Below are 20540 nucleotides of genomic sequence, written 5' to 3' on the forward strand. Positions count from 1 at the left end.
GGGTTAAGCCACTTAGCCATGGAGGCAAGTGAATGTGCAACAAGGTATCTCTAACCTTCAAACTGTTTGAGAGAGAATACTCTATGATATGATTAAGAATCTCTAGCCAAAGTATGAATGAGATTTAGGAAGTCGTTCCAAATCAAATTCAAAGTAATCAAATAAGTAAAAGAATCACGTTGGATAGTAGACATGAATAAACTATCAAACCAAACAATGTGGTTAAGAGGATTGTATTAGAAAAAGACCATATTGCATTGTAATCCTAAACTGAATAGGTTCTCCACCTCTTCTAATTAGCATGGGTAGCCATGACATACTGCTAGGTGTCATTCATGGTTTGTGGAAGCCCTAAAGGTGTATAATCACTAAGGGGAGAATTGAAAGTAAGTTTCAATTCACAATCGATTTGAAGAGTTCTAATCGCCCATTACCTTGTTAAAAGGAACCTAATGGATTGTACACCGAGTAAGGTAGAGATTGAAGAAACAACGGAGATGAGTAAGGATAATTAAATGGTTTAATTATTTATGGCTAGTATTAATTAATATGTTAATTAATCAAACAAATATGTTCATTATAGACCTCAGGTTAGTTTTGGGCCGCAAGGCCCAATGGGATTGAAATGTCAAGCCCATTAACTCAAGTTGTATGACAATTTGAAACACAAAAGGCCTCAAAGCCCAAAGAACCCAATATGGCCGGCCATAAGAGTGAGGGTTAGTAAACTTCGCTTAATTGCAAGTTTACCACTTCATTATGAGGTGGTATAAAGGCAACTTTATAGCCATTTCATCCTTAGGGTTTCTTTTGGAGAAAAAGATGAGAACACAAGCTCTCATTTTCTCTCTAGGAGGCCGGCCACCTTGGAGAAAGTACTAGCATCTATTTCATCCAAGGTCACTTATCTCTTCATCAATGCTCTCCTTGGTGTGGAAACTTAGAGGTTCTCTATTTTGGGAATTTGGAGAATGCATTCTACCATCCTACTCCAAGAAATCCATGGAGCTAAGAAGAAATGAATGAAGGCCCTCTTTCTTGGGTGATTAACCTTTGCTTATGTAAAGAGGAATCAACAAAGGTATAAGATTTCTTAACTCACTTTGTTTTGAGTTGAGTCTTGGTTCACCATAACTACTAGGCTTTAAATTTCATGGGTTAAGTTTTGTATTTGAGTGCATACAAGCATGATTCTGCCTTTTAATTATTAATAGCATGCATAGATGTTGCTCAAATGAACTTGTTTTCACAAATATTTATTTCAAGTGGCCAGCTTCGAGGTCGTAAGTTCCTCGACCATTGGGGTGATGACTGGTTCAACTTCAATAGTGGCTTACGTGGTGGGTTGAACCTTGGTCACCTCGCCCATAGTTGCAGTCGAAAGGTTTTGTGGTCCTTTCGTCGAGACTTGGATAACAAAAGAAATGAGAGGGGTACTAGGAGTGGTTGATCATGTGGTCTGACAGGAAATAACATGAATCTCTCACTGTCCCTTCTTTGCCTTCTTCTTTATACGCTTTTGGGGTTGGGCAGTGTTACCAATCGTCTCGGCCTCTAGGTAAGGCCGTTTGCTCAATGCGATTGGCGCAGCAATGGCCACTACTGGAGTTGGGGTGGTGGTTTTTTCAACTAATAGAGTTGTGATAGTTGCAGCCTTCTTTGGAGCAGGAGCAAGTTTCTTCTTGGCTGTGACCATCGCAACCACATTGGCTCGTTTTATTGCACGACCACCTGGAAAAGCTAAGCCTGAATAAGAATAAAGTTTGAATAGATGTAGAGTGAAATAAAAGATATATACCTTGAGTCGTTTCTCTGGATTTTAGAGCAAGAGTCTTCTTTGGTCGATCGCCAAAAAGTTTCTTTGAAATTTCCTTGGTCGAAGTACCGAAGAAATCTTTGATATAAGCATCCCACGAATTGGTGAAAGTGCTGGTACTGTGGGTTTCTGGAGTATTTGACCGAAGGTCAAATTTGGTACCTCACTCTTAAAATTCTTGCTCGGCTTCTTCGCATTCCCTCTCTGAGAAGCCAAAGAGGCATTATTGGCTCAAGAGTAAACGAGATGTGAGGAGTGGCATAGGACAGCCCTGAAGAAAGCCCAATTGACGAGCCACGAAATTGGGATGGTAGACTTCTCAGCTGGTTTGTCGAGCATCATAACTAAAAGGAAGGTCGCGAGCTAGGGTAAACGAAATGTCGGCTTCCTCTGTTTCCTACCATGCCGATGTAGGGAGTTTAATGGAAAATGAATATTTCTGGCGGTAACAAATCAAAAAATCGTCATTTGATAGATCTTCAAAGCTGAAGAAATACTTGAAGATGTCTTCAGCTGAGTGAGTAGGAATAAGGCGCAAGGCCAATTGAAGGCTCATCACTTGAAAAGAGTTGAAGCTTGGGATTTCTGGCCTCAGCATGGAAAAGTAAACCTGCAGCCCAAAGTGGGCCGTTCTGGTGTGGATCGGTTTTCCCAACAGAAGCCTTGGCCAAGCACCGGTTGAGGTTGGCGAAGATGACCAAGTTGAAGGCCAGGATATGGCTGCTGGCCAAAGCTTCGGCCACTGGCATATTTTCGGCTAAGCACTTGTTCGACTTGGTACAAAAGATGAATTCATTGTACCGGTAAAACAAGAAGGCCTCGTGCTTTCCTTTCTTGAGATCTTCCTTTTCAGAACCAACAAAGTGGTTGATTAAGGTGATGTAGTTGAAGAAATTTTTGTGCAATTTGTGCACATCTTCTTTTAACTGCTCCTTATCCTTTTTTGTCAAAACCTCGACGACACGATCGTCGAATACTACTTTTAGATCCAGATCGAATTAATACCAAGAAAGATTAGTATTAATTGGGAGACCGAAGGGAGAAATGCCGAGTATGGCTGTGATGTCCAACACGGTTGGGCCAATGGGGGCAAGAGGAACAACCATAGTGTTGGTGGTCGAACACCAAAAGCTCAGGGTGGCCATCAGGAGCTCTCAGTCCATGTTGATTTCAAGGGTTGAAAGTTTGATAACGTCAAAGATGTTGAGAGTCTTCCACTCATTACAAAGTGTGGCTCCATTTAGGTGACCTAAACAGCCCAGGTCACAAGGGTCAAGGGCCAGGCTCCTTAAGGTTTAGTCGATTCTCACTTCGACCAATCATACCCTTGGAATAAGGGTTTTAAGCAGTGGGCCTTTAGCATCTCGGTGATGATTTCTGGGACGTTGTCCTTAAAGAGTGGTCCCATAATTTGGTGAGTGATGTTTGAATCACCCTTAAATCAAAGGGTTTTGATGGCACTCTGATCGATGAAGTCTTGGCATTTGTTGCATTCCTCGATGAGCTTAGTGATGAAAGTATTGGAGGCCATTGATGAAGGTTTAGAGTTTTTCTGGGTTTCGAGGTTTGGGTTCTTTTTCTGGGTTGGGAGTAAATGGCAAGAATTTCTGAAGGCTGAAAGCATGAAAGTTCGAATGAAGCTGGGTAGAGTTTTTATAGGAAATTGGGAGAAAAGATCAACGGTTAAGGTTTAAGAGATGAAAGGTAAATCCGACCGAAGAATTTCGTAATCATAACGAATCTCTTGAAAATCCAGGTGAAAAGGTTGAAAAGTAGGCGAATTGAGGTTGCACGATTATGTGTAACATCGAAGTTTATGACGAATAGACGTTTGGTGTCTGCACGCCTCGAACGTGGGGGTACGCATTATTGAAGATGGACAATCGTGATGAAGAGCTGCCACGTGTCAAGAAAACTGAGAGAGGTGAGAGGTTGTGATTAATAAATGCGTTTGGGTGGTTAGAGTATTCGATGCTTGCAATGTTCTCTGGTTTTTCTAGAAGGCATATGCTAAGGGTTTATTCTTTGGCAATGAATCACTTCTTCAATGTCAAGGCTCGACCAGGAATTGTAGACCGAATACCTCAAAAGCGAGGGGGCAATGTTCGGGCCCAAAATAATATTTTGGGCCGAGCTTAGAGTTGTTCTTGGCCCAGTAACATTCATCTAGAATCTTGTCATGGGTTGTCCAGTCAAGGTCAGCCAAATCCTATTTCTAGGAGGATTGGTTTATATATAAGGGTAAGGTAGTCGAACCCTAGTGCAACAAGGAATCTTAAAGCTGAAGATGCTTAAAATTAGGGGATGAATCTGGTTCGTTAAGGAGCTTGGTTCAAAGTCTTATAGGGGTTAGGATTGGCTGAAACTTGATCAGATTGGGTTGAGGAGTTCTAATCCGAATACATTTTTAGTTCAGCCATGAGGGGGTTTAATGGTATAAATAAAGAATGAAGTGCATCATTCAAGGCCTCTTCAAATCAACACAACAAATTGCCCTGCACAAAGCTTCTCAATAGCTCTAAGATTTTTTTTCCTCTCGCCCCTTTTCTTCCTGCCTACACATCTTCAGTTTGGATAAACAACACTATGAAAGTAACCGGCGACATCTTCAATTTGGATAAATAGCACTGGAGCCGTAAAATCAGCCAACCGATGAGCACCTTCAGTTTGGATAAACAGCACTACTTTGAGACCGACTAGTTATTATCCAAATCTCGGTCGACAAGGATTTTCGAGTCCTTGTTGGTAGAGGTCATCTCATTAGCCTTTTCGGCAAAGTGAGGTGTTACTAGGTTACTAGGCTCGGCACATTGAAAGTCGAGTTTTATTTTATGATTGGATATTCACAAGTACATTTTAGAGTTCTGCATTCCGACGGCCGAACCACTTTTACAATCAAGATATTTATCTCTTTCGAGTATTTGTGTCCGTACAGTTTGGTACCAGTTCGATGTACTTATACTTTCACAAATATAATTACTGAGACTGAACCCGGGGCTGACAATTTGTGAACTTCGAAGAGATTAGTAGCCTTGTCTTCAAGCTCTAGAACCTAAAGGTCGAGACGTGTTCCTTTCTCAACTGCAATCGTAAGATCAAGAAGTTAGCAATGCGCCAGATGCCACATCAATATATTTTACTCCTCGGTCGACGAGTTGGCACACCGCGTACACAACCGAATGACGTAATTAGCTTATTAGTTACTCGGCCTACGTGCCACGTAGGCTTGGTAGTTTTTAGGGTCAACAGTAATATATGAAGATCTTAGGAATTTACGGATCGAAAATTTGATGTATGGATTTTTCGAATTTGATTACTAGGGTTGTTGATTGTAAGGTTGACCAACCGTTTCGATGTGTAGGTGAAGCTGGCAACCTTAACAGATGTGAGCAAGAAGAGGATGTAGACATCGACGTTCTATGGAAGAAAAGAATTAAGAGGATCCAATTCGTTAATGCAAGACTTAGGTATTTGATTGTCGACATATTTCGATTTGGAAACTTGGGCTAATTTTCTCAGCAACCTTTTTTATTTTTTGGGAAAAATTGGTGGCTGACGGGATTAGGGGTGGGTGGTACCGTTGGGGAGATATTCTAGTTGGGGTTTTTTATTTTTCTTTTTAACTTTTATGCTTCAATTTTTATCAAGTTTGAGAAAGAAAGGCAAGGGACTAAGGGTGGGCACAGTGTAGTTTGGCCCAATTCCACCCTCAAATCGAATCCATAACCGAAAAATATCAACGGTATGGTTTCACTTCAATTTATTACTAAAACCGTACGGTTCCAGTTCGGTTCATGCCGGTTTATGGTTCTAAATACGAAATCCTTTGAATATTGCAAACATATAATTAGAGCTCATAAAAGCAGTCAAAGGACTTTTATAGTAAAAGATAGTAATTGGATCAAATAGAACATGCATGACTAATCATAAAGAACAATGGACAACATTAGAAGAAGATTTAAAAGTTAAATGGCACCAAAATTTTACAAGGTTAATGAATATTATTCATATCGACAATTCACAAAAACATCCACATAACTAACAAATTTAGCTTACTAACCCTTTCTGGTTACTAATTCAACAATCTAGAAACGAAAGACTAAGCACTTTTACTAAGAAGCATGATCAAACAGTTGAAATTCACAAAATTTTCAAAACCCAATTAATAATATATGTTCACGGTTCGGTTTGGTTCGGTTCCAAGCGGTTCTGCCTACATGAAAACTAGAATTGGTATGAACAGTTCGGTCCGATTCTTCAACCTAGGATGACTTTTTCTGGTCAACACAAAAGTCAACACGATTTTTTACTATTTATTTTATCGCAGTTCAATTCGGTTTCGCTATTTCACGATTTTTATGCCCACCCCTACAAGGGACACTTGTCAGCCGCTGAAGGTGGGTAGAATAATTTAGGGCAGGGCAGATTAAAGCTCGATCTGACTAGCATTATCTTATCTCATGCATGCTAGATTTTGTTGGTGAGTCTAAAATCTCAAGACTTTCTGAACCCACTCTCCTTGACTAGAAGAGGACTGGATCAATTCTTGGATGATAAATGAAGTTGCTGAAGCCTTAACTCCCAACCGCAACCGCAACCGCAAAAAGAGAGAGGTCGGTCTCTCTCTTGGAATTGGGTTTTTGGTTTTTCTTCGAACTTAAAGAAATTTTTCTGCTATATGTGTATTCAATTGGGAATTGAAAAGATTTTAATGGATTTATAAATCCATGGATTATAATTGATTTGTAGAGATTCCATGTAAAATTTTGATTCAATACCCTCAAAATCTCATAAGAAAATGTGAGATTTGTGGATGCTTAAAATACACTACGAAATCTTTCCAATTCCCTCTAATTCCTCAACTTTCTCAAATTCTTTAAAATCAATTTATAATTGAATACACCTGGAATGTTATAAACTTTTTTAAAATCCTAATTGAATACATTCGGATTTCTAAGGATTTTAATAAACTATCTTAAAATTCTAATTGAATACACATTGAATTTCAAAGAATCACTTAAAATCTTGATTGAATACCCCTAGATTCATTAAAAAAAAATTAAAATCTCTCAAAATTCCAATTGAATACACCCCTAAACTATTTTCATGGAAAATAGTTGCCTACATTTTCGTTTTCTGTACTGTAAATGAGTGAATGATCCATTTCAGCTGTACTTGTACGGTTACGTAAGTGAAAAAGCTTCAATCATTCAATGGGCTGTCTATGTGTCTTTGTATGATCAGGTATGTTGGTTGGTTGGTTGGTTGTGTTTTTTGTAATTTCAAATTTGGCCATTATCTAAGCTGATGCTTTGACTAGTTTGTTTAATTACTTACTATTGACTTACCCTAAAGCCTAAGCATCTCTCTTGGAACAAAACACATGGAGATTATGGCGACAACATTCTGTAATCTTGGCACGGGCTCAGGTCTCACTAAACTGAATGGCTACCACATCTCCAACAGGCAAGTTCCCAGCCTTATTTTTCATTGATAAGTATTGACATGAATCCTTTTCGTCGTTGTTTAGATTAGATTAGAATATTGCTCGAATCAAATCAAATCACGAATCAAACAATGGGAAAAAAAATGGATGAAACTTCCAAGGATTCTCTTTATAATTGTATTGACATTACTCATTTCCCAAGCATTATCGTGGCTTTGCAACATTGTCATGTCTCTCCTGTAATGCTCGAAAAGTTTTTCTTAGAAGAGAATTAGAAATCAGGCGGCAGTGGCAACATTGTGGACAGGCTTTTGTCAGCAATAAGTCTAGCTATTGTTCTAACAACACCATCCACCAAGAAGAGGATAAGGAAGCGGATATTTCTTAAGCAACCTTGATATGGAGAGCGATAAAGTTACCAATATACTCTGTTGCTTTGATTCCTCTCACGGTGAGCTCTTCTGATGCATACAGCTCTCTGGTTCTACCAAACATCATATTAAGGTTTCCTGTTTTAAATATATATAGAGATATATATATATATATATATATACATATATTGTTTTCATTTTAATGCAGTCATTTCTATTACGCTATTGGCTGTTTTTTTTTTCACAAAGCTTGAAATGATATACACCTCTCCGCCTCTTACTGACTCACTTCACCATGCCTTGCTTTCTTAAACAGGTAGGTAGTGCAGCTGCTTATTTGCAGACAGGCATGTTTTCAGCTTGGCGTTATTCTATTCGTTTGGTTTCCTCAGTTCTTATCATCACATGGCTCAACTTTAGGTATACATACATAGTAATTATTTCCAGAGTGCGAGCGTTCAGCTATATCTTGAGTCTCATTAAGCTTGAGCATAGATCTGAATTTGGCAGATTATATCCAATGAGTGGGTTGTTTTTTCATGACGCACAAATTTTATGTACTACATCTACCACACAAACATGCTATGTTTGGAGGATGCATACTTACAAAGTTACATACACGGTTAGGTTAATGTAGTAGCTATGTCATATCCATTTCACAAGGTGCAAAACATATGAGCTTTCTTGAGACATTGAAGATATGATATATTCTTAACATGATGACTTGTCTCATTACATATGGTTTAGATCGATGGGTAATTTCCAAGGAACTTGGAACTGGCTCTCTGTATGAATTTGTTGTTGTTGATATTGTGTTCCTCACAATTCCATTTCTCTTTATGGTATGGAGGAGAATCTCTTTCCGCCTTCAGACTGGGGGCTCCTTTTCTTTTTCCAGCTCCCTTTTTGCAAGAAAAGTATGTCAACCTACACATGAACACTAAGTAGACTCTTAGCACTTGAATGTCTCGTTAAGATTTTATTACACTCTAAGATTTCCACTATTGGCAGACTGCATGCTCATCATGTTGATATTCGAAATGTGTTAACTCCTTTCTTCACTTCTGGACGGTCAAAAAATCTCATCTTCGTTTTTCAATATGCAGCAATGATGTATACGATTTTGATACAGGAGCAGACGTAAATAAGAAAGAATCAGTTGTAAATCTGTTGGGCAGGTAAGTTTTGTTCTTCTTTCTTCTCTGTTGATGAATACAATTTGTCTGTGTTTTCCTGCAATCATGTGTCGTGGTCATGATTAATTTCCGATTCTGTTTTGTAATGTGCTTGGCAAGCCGTACAGGCACTCTTGTTTCTGCATACTTGCTACTTGCTCTTGGCTTTTTGGGGCTTGCTTGGGTACCTGTTAAGGCAGGAAATATGCGCGCAATACTATTACTCGGTTGTGCAGTCATTTCTGGTTATATATATCAGGTGAGTAGAATGCTGCATGTGAGACCAAGTAAATGAATCTGAACAACAAATATGTATATATCTTTGATTATCTTCTTTAGGAAATGAAAATTCAAGCCAATCCTTAGAAAATTACAATTTTATAGGTGGGGGTAAGCATTAGTTGAGTTTTCAAAGCATGTTTTCGGTGTGAATTTCCTAAGCATGTTTGATAATGTTTGTGTGATTAAATACAAAAAGTTATTCAAAATACAACATGACCGATCTTCACTCTTTGCTCATGTCGAACACTAATACATGTAACAACCAAGTCCTATTTGTATTCGTTCCTTGCTCAGTGGTCAGTGATAGCATACATTTCTTTCTATGCATGGGACAACATGCGTTCATATCTGTTCTGATGTTGGGTTGCAGTGCCCACCATTTCGGTTAAGTTACAAGGGATTGGGAGAGCTGTTGTGTTATGCAGTATTTGGGCCATTCGCTACTACCGCGTTTTATTTGTTGCAAGGCAGCACAAGGTTAACTAACTTTGATAATGTCATGGATCTGGATTTAAGTTTTTCTAGTCTTTAATACCCTGATTAATATTGGTTGTCTTGACAGGGAAGTTATCCATCTACCTTTCACTGCTCCGATTCTCTCTGCATCACTCCTTATTGGCGTTGCAACAGCCTTGATCCTCTTCTGTAGTCACTTTCATCAGGTAGTTTTCATTTTGCTATATTGAGAAAGTTTTGAGCTCTCCTGGTTTATGCATGTCAATGTGTCAACTGACATGAATGTCGTGCAATGCAACTCAGATCGAAGGAGACCGGGCTGTAGGAAAAATGTCCCTTCTGGTAGGTACACTTAACTGAAACCTTACAAAATAAACATACCGTTGATCTTTTTAATTTGTATGTCTATTCGTATACAGGTTAGGCTTGGCACCAAAAGAGGATCAGGGGTAGTGAAATTGACAGTAATAGGACTATATGTTCTTACTTTCAGTTTTGGTCTGAGCAGCGCTCTTCCTCTTTCTTGTATCGTAAGTTACATCTGTTTTGTGAAGTCACTACTAGAAATCTTGGCATAGAGCACTATTTTGAAAGTGTGCCTATTGCATCTTAGGCACCTTTTAAAGGTGCCCATTGAACATTGGGCACCAAGTGGGCACACTACCATCAAGGGTGCCCTAGAACTAAGTTCCTAGTATATATGTGCCTAGTAGATTCTTACATTTATCTGGCTTGACCTTACCAATTGCAAGATTGGTGGTTAGTTTTGTTGAAGAAAACCACAATGTGAGTACTAAACTTGCGTACAATGCAGGATGCCCAGATTTGAAATTTCTCCGGGTTCTGTTGTAACCGTTTTGTATGATTCTACTGCAAAATGGCGCATGGTGTCATTCCTGTCGCTTAAAAAATACGCAGGGTGTAGTGACAGGGATGACAACATCTGCTCATTTTGCTCTAGGTTGTTGTGGATTTGCAAGCTTATAAGAAATTTCTTTTTGTTACAGGACAAGCATAAGATATTCATAGCAAAGTAATACTGTGTGAGATTGCATTCTTTATTTGGAACTGCATTAGCTGCAGGACTCCTTGTATCGAGAATGTTCCCTAAACTTGGCCTTCCTTCAATTTTTGGTTTCTCATAAAGTTTTGCAACCTCAGTCTGTATATGCAGTGGCAGAGTAACATGTTGTTCTTTGGGAAAACAAGCATGTATGCATTGTCTTTTGCAAGTTACGACTGCCATTAACTAGTCGAGTCCAATACGAGGCAAAATATCTCCAATGTAATGGAGATTTTTCTTTCAATATAATGCCCTCAAGACTTGAAATTCGTATTGAGTTTTCGACCAAAAATTTTGTATTCTTGTAAGTGCACAAGAGTTGATGGTTTAGTGGTACACAAGTAAGGATATCAAATCCACAAGGATATTGGAACTAAGCTAATCGCAAGCTTAACATAAACCCTAACTAGACGACAAACAATGGTAATAACAACCAAGCTTTATCCACTAAGCGGGGCGGCTGTATTAATCCTAGAATGTCATTTTCGATTTTGTGCCAAGTTTTCCGTTAGCTGAAGGTACTCTATATCTTTTCTTATAATCTCTTTTTAAATCTTCCTAGGTCTTCCTCTACCCATTTGACCATCCGCCTTCGTATCATAGTCTCATCTTCTAATCGGAGCATCTATAGGTCTTCAGTTCATGTGTCCAAACCGTCTTAACTGTTTTTTTCATCTTATCTTTAATTGTGGTCCCTTCTACTTTACCTCGATATCCTTATTGCTTGGATATATGCTACTTGTACTCCTTTCTTTCTCTAGAATCCTCTGAAGAATTTCTCTTGGGACCTTATCATAAGCTTTTTGCAAATCTGTAAAGACTATGCGCAAATCCTTTTTCATATCTCTAATCGTTGCATCAATCTTCGTAAGAGATAGTAACAGATAGATTGCCTCCATCGTTGATCACCATGGCATGAACCCGAATTGATTCTCTAACACTCGTGTTTCTTGCCTCAATCTATGCGCAATTACCCTCTCCCAAAGCTTCATTGTATGGCTCATTAACTTAATAAGCAATAGTTCATGCAATTTTGTATGTGGTCCTTATTCTTGTAAATAGACACTAAAGTGCTTTCTCTCCACTCATTAGGCATCTTTATTTTCAAAATCTTATTGAAAAGATACGTGAGCAATGTTATACGCGTCTCTCCCAAGACTTTCCACACTTCAATCGGTATATCATTGGGACCCAATGCTTTTCTTTGTTTCATCTTATTCAAAGTTACAACCACTTCCTCTTCCCTAATTTGACAATAAAATGAGTAATTTCTACACTCTTCCGAGTTATTCAACTCACCTAAAGAAGTACTCATGTCTTATTCTTCATTGAAGAGATTATGAAAATAAGTTATCCATCTATCTTTAACTAGAACATTTCCATTTTCATCCTTGATACATCTTACTTGGTTCAAGCCTCTTGTCTTCCTTTCCCTTGTTCTAGCCAGTTTATAGATATCCATGTCTCATTTTTGGTATCTAATCGCTTATACATGTCGTCCAAAGCCACTAGCTTTGCTTTTCTCACAGCGTTCTTTGCTTCCTTATTTGATATCTTATACATCTCATAGTTTTCATCAGTTTTGTCCTTGTATAAGGCTTTACAAAATTCCTTCTTAGCCCAAGCTTTTTTTTGTACCTCCACCTTCCACTACTAAGATTCCTTTTGATGTGGAGCAAAACTCTTAATCTCTCCTAATACCCCTTTTCCAAATTCATTTTGATGTGGAGCAAAAGCCTCAGAGCAGTTCCATCCCTAAAGACTTTACGCCAGCACCCAGTGCATTTATCCACTCAAGTGAACAGTAATAGGCCAAAGCATCTCCACCCCTAAAAAAATGCCCTGGCACCCAGTCTAAAAATGCGATCGCACAAACGATCTCGACCCCTACAAAATGCGCTAGCACCCAACCCATTTAAAATATTTTATATTTTTTTTAAAAGAATAAATTAAAAAAATAGTTTTATTTTCGGATAAGATTTTTAACCAATTTTGGATAAAATTTCAAATAAACTTTAAAAAAAACAAACTAAAATAAAATTACATACTCATCAAATAAACTTAAAAAACAAACAGACTAAAATAAAATTACATAAACTCATCAAAATACACTTTATTCTTCAACCACAAGCTTATTTTAATTATCTTCACCTTCTTGCAATCTCCACTGGTGCTCAATCAAGTCATTCTGCCGGGTTACGTGCCAGTATGGCTCTTGCACATCAGTGTACCGCTGAATAATCAATTCATTGTAACGTCAATCCTGTTCCAACGGCTCGTGTTGCACGAGATCTTTGGTCCGGTCATGAGCACAGTAGATACGTGTTCTTGAGTTGTTCATCGGATCCGGCTCATATTCATCGATGGCATCATAATCATACTCATCTTCCACAATCATGTTGTGGAGAATAATACACGTCATCATGATGGATCAAAGAGCCTCGACATTAAACATTATAGCAGCAGACCTGACAATCGCCCAACGAGCTTGCAGGATACCAAAACAACGCTCCACATCCTTCCTACACCCTTCTTTACATTTTGCGACGTGTTTTTCTTTTTCAGTCTGTGGATGTGGCATTGTTGACAAACGTAGATCGCCTTGGGTAAATCCGTCTGCAAGGTAGTATGCTCCGTCGTATTTAGTGCCATTAACCCAATATGTGCATCTGGACGATTTTCATTGCAGCAGATCGTCGAACACTGGAGATTGAGCAAGGACATTTAGGTCATTCTGAGCTCCTGGAACACCAAAAAAAGCATGCCAAATCCATGTATCAAATGAAGCCACCGCTTCCAAAATGATACTTTTGACTCATTTTTTGTCGCCATAAGCTCCTTACCACGCACTTGAATAGTTTTTCCAAGTCCAGTGCATGCAGTAAATGCTTCCAATCATGCTAGGGAAGCATCGCATCTCACCCTTCCTCAGAAGCCTTTGCATGTCCCTTGGCGTGGGTGTTCGGAGGTACTCATTGGTGTACAGGGCTTCAATTGCAGAGCCAAATCGCATCAGGGACTCCAGAACAGTTGTTTTTCCCATCCTCGCGATCTCATCCACTTGATCTACAGTCCATATGCAAGCATTCGCAAGGCAGCCGTAATTTTTTGCTCTGGAAGAAGACCTAGAACACAAAAAGCATCCTCTTTTTGCACAAAATATGGATCATGGTTGCAAATAGCACTCATGATCTTGTTGAACAAACTTCGTTGCATTCTAAAACGACGTTTAAAAACATGATCAGGGAATACACTGTTGGGAATAAAATAATCTTCCAAGAGATCTTTACCTCGTCTTTCCCTTTTTCTATCGAAGTTTGCGGTACGTCTGGGTTTGGCTATCTGAGCCACAGCTTCCATGACACGGCGGGAATGTGAGGCCATCTGCCTTCTATGGTCATCATCCGAGTCCTCCTCCATTGCGAAAGCCTCATCTCCACCTCCACCTTCCTCAAGACTGATCAATTCTTCTTGTTGTGCCAACAATCTTTTCTGTTGCTCCACAAATTGTTTATGCACTCTTCTTGAAGAAGACATTGTAAAAAAAACTCAAGATTTGAAAACGATGAAGATGGATGTAGGGATGTATGATTTATATGAACAAAAAAAATTAAGGATGAGCTTTTTGGTATTTTTTTCACACAAAAAGTATATGAAAGCTTTGGTAGAAAGTGCAGAAAATATTGAAATGTGGTGTAAGGTGGAAGATAAGGGTTAGGTAATTATAGAAAAAAAAATAACTTTTTTAAAAATTTTCTGTATTTTTTAATTTTTTTTTTGTATTTTTTCATAATTTTTAATAAATTTTAATATAGTTAATTAATCTGGACCGTTGGGCCTTTTTTTTATTTATTTTATTTTTATTTTTGGTGAAAAAAAGTTGACCATTGATCTATGATCGAATGGTCCATTTTAAAAGTCAAATTTAAATTTTTTTTACCGTTGAAAATCCAATGGTCTACAAAAACTAGCCGTTGGAAATCCAACAGCACTGAGGAGGGCCACGTAGCTCTAATCCGGGTGAACACAAGTGGGCTGACAAGCGGGCCCCGCCGCCTGCACCCTTGTCTCCTATTCAGGCCCAGTCGCGAGTGTGCTGCATGTGCCAGCCAAATAGACCGGCCTCTGAGTCTATCCGAAATGGGCTGGTCTGTTGCCTAGCTTGGGCTGGGTGCCAGGTTGTTTTGCGGGCTGGAGCAAATTGATAGGATGCTGGGCAATTTTGTGTCTGGTGGAACTGCTCTCAAGCTCTCCTAATACCCATTTTCCAACTACTTCTCAGATACAACTAGCCACGAGAATCTCACATTTGATTAGTGTTCCCCTCTACATCCCAAACGCATTGAGCAAGTACCTTGTCTTTTAAAGGGTGTTGTTCTTTCTTTTATCTCTTTCAAAATGTACATCCATCACCAACAACAATGTTGATTAGCCATACTCTCCCCCATTATAACTTTGCAATCCTTACAAATTATCCAATCTCCTCATTAGAAAGAAATCTATTTGTGTTTTTTACTAAGGCATTGTAGACGAGGATCATTTTAATAGAAGAATTCTTAAATTCAAAACAAACATCTCCCTCTGCCCCTGAAGCCACCGCGGTTGCAGCTAGGAGCCTAGGATCATAAAACTACAATACAAAAGGAAAATAAATAGTCCATCAACCGCATGTCAACCACCATAATCAGCATGAAATTGTGATTCTTGTGAGCCCTAGGCATGCTAAAACCACGACGCAAAGTGGGTAGGGCACTAGAAATATTACAAAATGTTAATCTAAAATCTCCCTCTCCCCCTGAAGCCACCACGGTTACCACCCCTCGGAGGACCCCTTCCCCTTGGAGGACCCCTTCCCCTTGAAAAACCTCTTCCCCTCGGAGTACCCCTTCCACGGCCTCCGCCTCGAGAAAATGCTGGCTTCTGTCCCCTGCAGCAAAACCACCCATACATGTGTCACTTGCAAGAATTCATAATGAGAATAATAGGACAATTACTTCAGATGAATAATGGAAGACATTTCTAACACTACTAAAAACAGATTACCACAAAAAAACCATGTTCATAGAAAGAACCAAAATTTAACTTTTAGAGGGAGAAAAATAACTAAATACATCAACAATGAAGCAAACTCACAGAGGGCATCTCAATATCACAAGGATTATTTAAAAAAAAAATTGAATATTTATTTATTGTACATCTGAGACGAAAGCTCCTCTTTGTGGACAATTGGACAACAACGAGATTAAATATATAATTCGTGATTTTTCTTCCATGAGAGCACCATACCCTGCCGAGCATGAACTCTTCAAGAAGCATCTACTAAAGTAAACTGAAGGAAACTGTCCAAATTTTTTAGGGACAAGGAATTGTCACTCGACACAGTACAAGGAAAGGACCTGATGAATATGAATATATCAGAGACAAGGATCACACATAAAATTAGCTCATGTGTTCACTGAATGGCATAGTTAAGTCCATCAACAAGACCATTTTGAAGAGTATTTTCCGACATTGTATGTCAAATGAAAATAACAGAGTTCAAAATAAGCCTTTTGAAAGATCATACAAAAATCTTGAAAGCCATGCGTATTTTGAAATAAAAAACATTCCATCAGCCAACTCCTGTTTTTATCAAACATAACATTTGAAGATAAGAAAAAGAATAAAGAGTTCATTGAGAAACTCCCCAAGGAACCAATGGGATATCTATTATCTATAATAAGTAGAATTTGGTCTAGCAATGTGACCAAAACTAAGGTAGACGAATTAGCATTTCGCTTGTCCTAGCTTGGAAACAAAGGTTGACCTCAAGTTGACAGTATAGAAGACTGAATTTGTCATCTTAGTAACAACACGAGTTTATGCTGCCACACTTAAAAATAACTTACGGCGCTGTCATCTTAACAATAAACCCCTTCCAAGAATAAAGGGGGCACGAAGTAACACGGAATGATATTACTACTTGCAGTTGTTCATTAGAAGGCACGTGTTGTCTAATTAAAGTACGGAACCTTGTCATTATCACAACTCAAACATGAAATTCAACGTAAATAATGTGAAAGTAAGAAATCATACTTTGGCTGTGGAAGAAATCTTTCAAGAGGAAGAAGCTTCATTGGGTCAATATAGAACTTATCTCCCTGGGAATACGAAGTCGCCACAATGCCTTCCATAACTTTAACTGAAAAGTACTGCAATTGCATCAAAAGAAACCATATTAAACATCCAAACCTAAAATACAAGCTTCAATGAGTTGGCATCATAAACAGCGCACACGAGGACTCACAGATTCATTGATCGGACCAAATATTTCATCAACCTTCCCTATCTGAGTCTTGTTCTGCAGATAGATTGGGGCATTAAAGTGGGGTATCTTCGAATTCGTGAGCTTCGTGACTGCCTCACCCTCACATGCATGAACAAATGTTGAAACCTCTGCACACCAAAAAAGGCAACATTACAAAAATCAATAAACCATCTAATGAGAAAAAGTAACAGAATTTGAAATCTACATGCCTTCCAAATAACAACCGAACAACGCAAATATAAATCAGAAAACAAAACATGTTGGTTGAGGAATTCAAAATAAATAAATAAAATCAAACAGAACTCATCGCATTATAATACTTAAAACAGCAAATTGGGTGTTTCGTTTTTTCTTCTGCGGAGAGTGAGACATATTTTACCAACCAAGATTTCTGTTTAACTTAGAAATTCCACAGAAGTTGAACATATAGTTTCATGACAAACTTACCAAAGAATTGAAACCTCCACGGAAACCCAAATCCCCCACTAAAATGGAAGAACTACCCAAAAAATTTAACAAAAATCAATAAGTTTCCATTCAACGGAAACACAGAAGCTGAAATAAATAAGTTTTGGAAGAAAAACGAACAGACCTATGACTTCGGAAGGAGGGCCCTCATCGCGGAAGAAACCGCGACCGCCACTGTTAAACCCACGACCACCACCACTGCGCCCGCGGGAGCCTCTGAACCCTCCGCCGCCTCTGGGAGGTCGCATGGTTTTTTGGGTGATTTAGGAAGGAGGAGGAGGAGCTTTCAGGGAGAGTGTTGGTTTTGGCGGAAGAGTGGCTTCGGCTTCCAATACAATGAACTAGTGAATGGCCTAGGGTTTTAGCATGTGGGTCTAGGGCTTTTCATGCTCCGTCTTCAAATGACTAAAATACCCCTGCTTTGACATGGATTCCGCAGGCTTGGGTCATGTCACTCAACGGGCCGGCCCAAATTTAGTTATTTCAAATTAGAAAAATTAGAATAAGTTCCTAACCCCCACCCCCCCCCCCCAACCATTTAGTGTCATTTCAAATTTGTCTCAACTTTTCTGATCATTCTAAACAAGTAACTAACCTATTAAAATGTCACATCCATTAAGTTCCAGTTAAAAATCAGTTAAATTAACTAGGAGTTACTTTGTCTCCAAAATCAATAGAAGTAACCACTTAGTACTACTGTCTAGTGGTATTCCTCTCCACTTGTAAGTGAAAGGTCTTAGGTTCAATTTTCACCAAAGGTGAATTTGAATCATATTATTGCTAGTCTATTATGAGGCTAAGCCCACCCCTTCTCTTAGTGTAGATAATATCGTTTGTTCAAAAAAAAAAAAAAAAATAGAAGTCATGGAAACATAGCCTCCACCAACTAACTAGCACCACCACCCCCACATGTCATCACCTCCAAACTCAACACAAAGCCACCAACTCCACCAAGGCCGTTTCTGAGTTTTCAAATGCCCAGGGTGAAATTTATGGTGCCTTTTGTAGATTGATTAATAAACATTCTTTTTACAAATTAATTAATTTTAGGGAATTGTTATTAGCACTCCAAAAATCTCATTTGGCACTCCAAACTTTCTATAATTAGAAGGAAAAATATACTTGTGAGGAGTGTAGAATGAGATTTTTGAAGTGCTAATTACAGTTCTCTAATTTTATTAACAATGATAAAATATCATGATTAGAAAATAATATATGTGGACTAAAAAAGGATTACAATCGAAGGGAGGAAACCTATGCAATCTAGAGAGCACGACTGAATACATAAACAATGCCAAGATTAAAAGAAAATAAAATAATTTGGAGAGCTACAGGTTGATAGATGAATACCTTCTAACGCTCAAAACCTAGATTTGTACAAAAGATATAAGCATTTGTGCATATGACCCTTTGTTTTAATGTTGATTTATGTGTTTATTTGTTCTTATGTTATGTGTCTTAAGTTGTGCAGGGGTTGTGCACATGAGTTGAGTCATGTCAGAGGTGCGAGTGGATTTGCAATGGTCATCTTACTTATTCCTATTTGTTGAGTAATCGAATCCAAAAGGAGCAACATACTCCATCTTCTCTCTTCATTGATCAACTAAATCAATTCTTCTATGATTTTCAATTTTTAATTTATAAAATCAAAGCCTAATTCAAATACAAAAATCAAGATGACAAGGTTTTGAGTTTGGATGTTAATTTGATGATTCATGAAAAAAAAAATTGGTGTTGAATCACTAATGAGATGAATAAAGAAAGTTTAAATTTAAATTCTTTTAGAAATGTGGCACTGTTCATTTACTATTTTTCTTAAAAAAGGGAAGACTGTTCATTTGTTGGTTTTTTTTTTTTAAATAATTAAAAATAAAGAAAAGAGAGACATTACAAGGGATCAAACACGCAATCGCATACACTTTTTTTTTGTCAAACAATAAGATTTTATTAGATTAGATGTTAAATTAGTCATTGATGGGGTTTGAACTAACACTGTCATGCAATGGCTCAACACTTTTCCACCACTGTAGTAAAGGGTCACTTACGCTAAAGAAACACTTTGATTATTATTATTCATCTTATTTTCTATTTATACGAATATAACATAAACTCATATAAAAGTACTCTAATATTTTTGGTGCCCCCAATTTTTTGGGGCCCCAGATAGTCACCTTGCTTACATTGAGCCAGAGCTGGCTATGAACTCCACCGTACAACTCAAGCCTCTAACATCAAGAAGAAGGTCATGGAGGTTGCTGAAATGGTATGGACTGTCATGATGCGGCCATCACCCTATTCACCACCCACAAAGAAGAACTGCAAGCTTTACAAGTTGAGAATCGGCGTATGAGGAAAAACACATGAGCAGAAACAAGCTCTGTGAAACCATATCTAAATTCTTAACCCTCTCCCTTGTTAGAAGATTGCCCTCCTAATGTAATTTCAAGTTGAGTCCATTTTTTATTCAATTCAATACCAATTTGATCATTGGGTTCTATATTATGGAATCTATGCTTGAAATTAGATATTGAGGCAACTATTAATGTTGACCATAATATATCAAGTTGGTGGGTTTTGACTAAAATCTATGTTCAAAAATTAATTGAGGCTTAATGGAAGTGACATTTTCAATAGGTTAGATACTTGTTTGGAATGTCTAAAAAGGTTGAAACCAATTCGAATGACACTAAAAGGTTAGAGATTTTAGGTACTTAATCCTTTTTTTATTTGAACCTTTTTCTTTTAAGTTGTTTTATTTTTTTCCAAAAGATAAACTTATTTTAAGTTAATTATCAAATATTTTTATTCGATTATTAATATTTTTTTTTTGTCAAAATAATATAATTTTAATACAAAAGGTATTTCAACATAATTGATGAAAAATTAATCTTCCTCCCCATACACTATAAGGTGTCAACGTAATTTTGGCCTCTAGGTCAAACGGTGCTAGAGCATATCATCGGTACCTCAAGGAATGCATCGTAGGAATTCGAACTAAGGTTGGGGATTCTAAATCTTTGTTTGTTTTGTTTTTTACTATACTAGCCCCTTGGGGTTGATAATTACAGTACTTACCAACAGTTGAAAGAATTGCACTAGTTTGCTTCTTAAAAAATAAATTAAAAACTTTACGTGAGCGTGTAACTGGTGAGGCTA

The 20540-nt window shown here is 38.0% G+C and overlaps 2 protein-coding genes and 1 pseudogene across 2 annotated transcripts; 1 reads left to right on the forward strand and 2 right to left on the reverse strand.

The window, feature by feature from the left end:
• Positions 1-7961: 7961 nt before the first annotated feature.
• On the forward strand, positions 7962-10324 carry LOC125470125 (2-carboxy-1,4-naphthoquinone phytyltransferase, chloroplastic-like). The gene is made up of 6 exons (XM_048568626.1): positions 7962-8053; positions 8740-9067; positions 9461-9567; positions 9653-9752; positions 9850-9888; positions 9966-10324. Exons 2-6 carry the CDS (start codon positions 8888-8890, stop codon positions 10122-10124), a joined length of 585 nt encoding a protein of 194 aa, XP_048424583.1. The 5' UTR covers positions 7962-8053; positions 8740-8887; the 3' UTR covers positions 10125-10324.
• A 988-nt stretch (positions 10325-11312) lies between these two features.
• Positions 11313-14146, reverse strand: LOC125470153 (annotated as a pseudogene).
• A 986-nt stretch (positions 14147-15132) lies between these two features.
• Positions 15133-17718, reverse strand: LOC125470136 (putative H/ACA ribonucleoprotein complex subunit 1-like protein 1). The gene is made up of 4 exons (XM_048568661.1): positions 17509-17718; positions 16896-17044; positions 16685-16800; positions 15133-15536 (listed from the first exon to the last, which is right to left on the reverse strand). The coding sequence occupies exons 1-4, from the start codon at positions 17630-17632 to the stop codon at positions 15386-15388; spliced, it is 540 nt and encodes a 179-aa protein (XP_048424618.1). The 5' UTR covers positions 17633-17718; the 3' UTR covers positions 15133-15385.
• Between the last annotated feature and the right edge of the window lie 2822 nt (positions 17719-20540).

The sequence above is a fragment of a genome, unplaced genomic scaffold (genome assembly GCF_019419815.1).
Source record: "Pyrus x bretschneideri cultivar Hongxiangsu unplaced genomic scaffold, Pyrus_bretschneideri_v1 Contig49, whole genome shotgun sequence".
Lineage (NCBI taxonomy): Eukaryota > Viridiplantae > Streptophyta > Magnoliopsida > Rosales > Rosaceae > Pyrus > Pyrus x bretschneideri.

What these genes read in the sequence shown, in the direction of transcription:
- LOC125470125 (XM_048568626.1), top strand. Translation starts at nt 8,888, where the DNA reads ATGATTAATTTCCGATTCTGTTTTGTAATGTGCTTGGCAAGCCGTACA. An exon ending in TTGTTGCAAGGCAGCACAAG is followed by an intron (nt 9,568 to 9,652) that starts GTTAACTAACTT and finishes TTGTCTTGACAG; the next exon opens with GGAAGTTATCCATCTACCTT. An exon ending in TCTGTAGTCACTTTCATCAG is followed by an intron (nt 9,753 to 9,849) that starts GTAGTTTTCATT and finishes AATGCAACTCAG; the next exon opens with ATCGAAGGAGACCGGGCTGT.
- LOC125470136 (XM_048568661.1), bottom strand. Translation starts at nt 17,632, where the DNA reads ATGCGACCTCCCAGAGGCGGCGGAGGGTTCAGAGGCTCCCGCGGGCGC. An exon ending in CCCTCCTTCCGAAGTCATAG is followed by an intron (nt 17,045 to 17,508) that starts GTCTGTTCGTTT and finishes TTTGGTGTGCAG; the next exon opens with AGGTTTCAACATTTGTTCAT. An exon ending in TTGGTCCGATCAATGAATCT is followed by an intron (nt 16,801 to 16,895) that starts GTGAGTCCTCGT and finishes ATGCAATTGCAG; the next exon opens with TACTTTTCAGTTAAAGTTAT.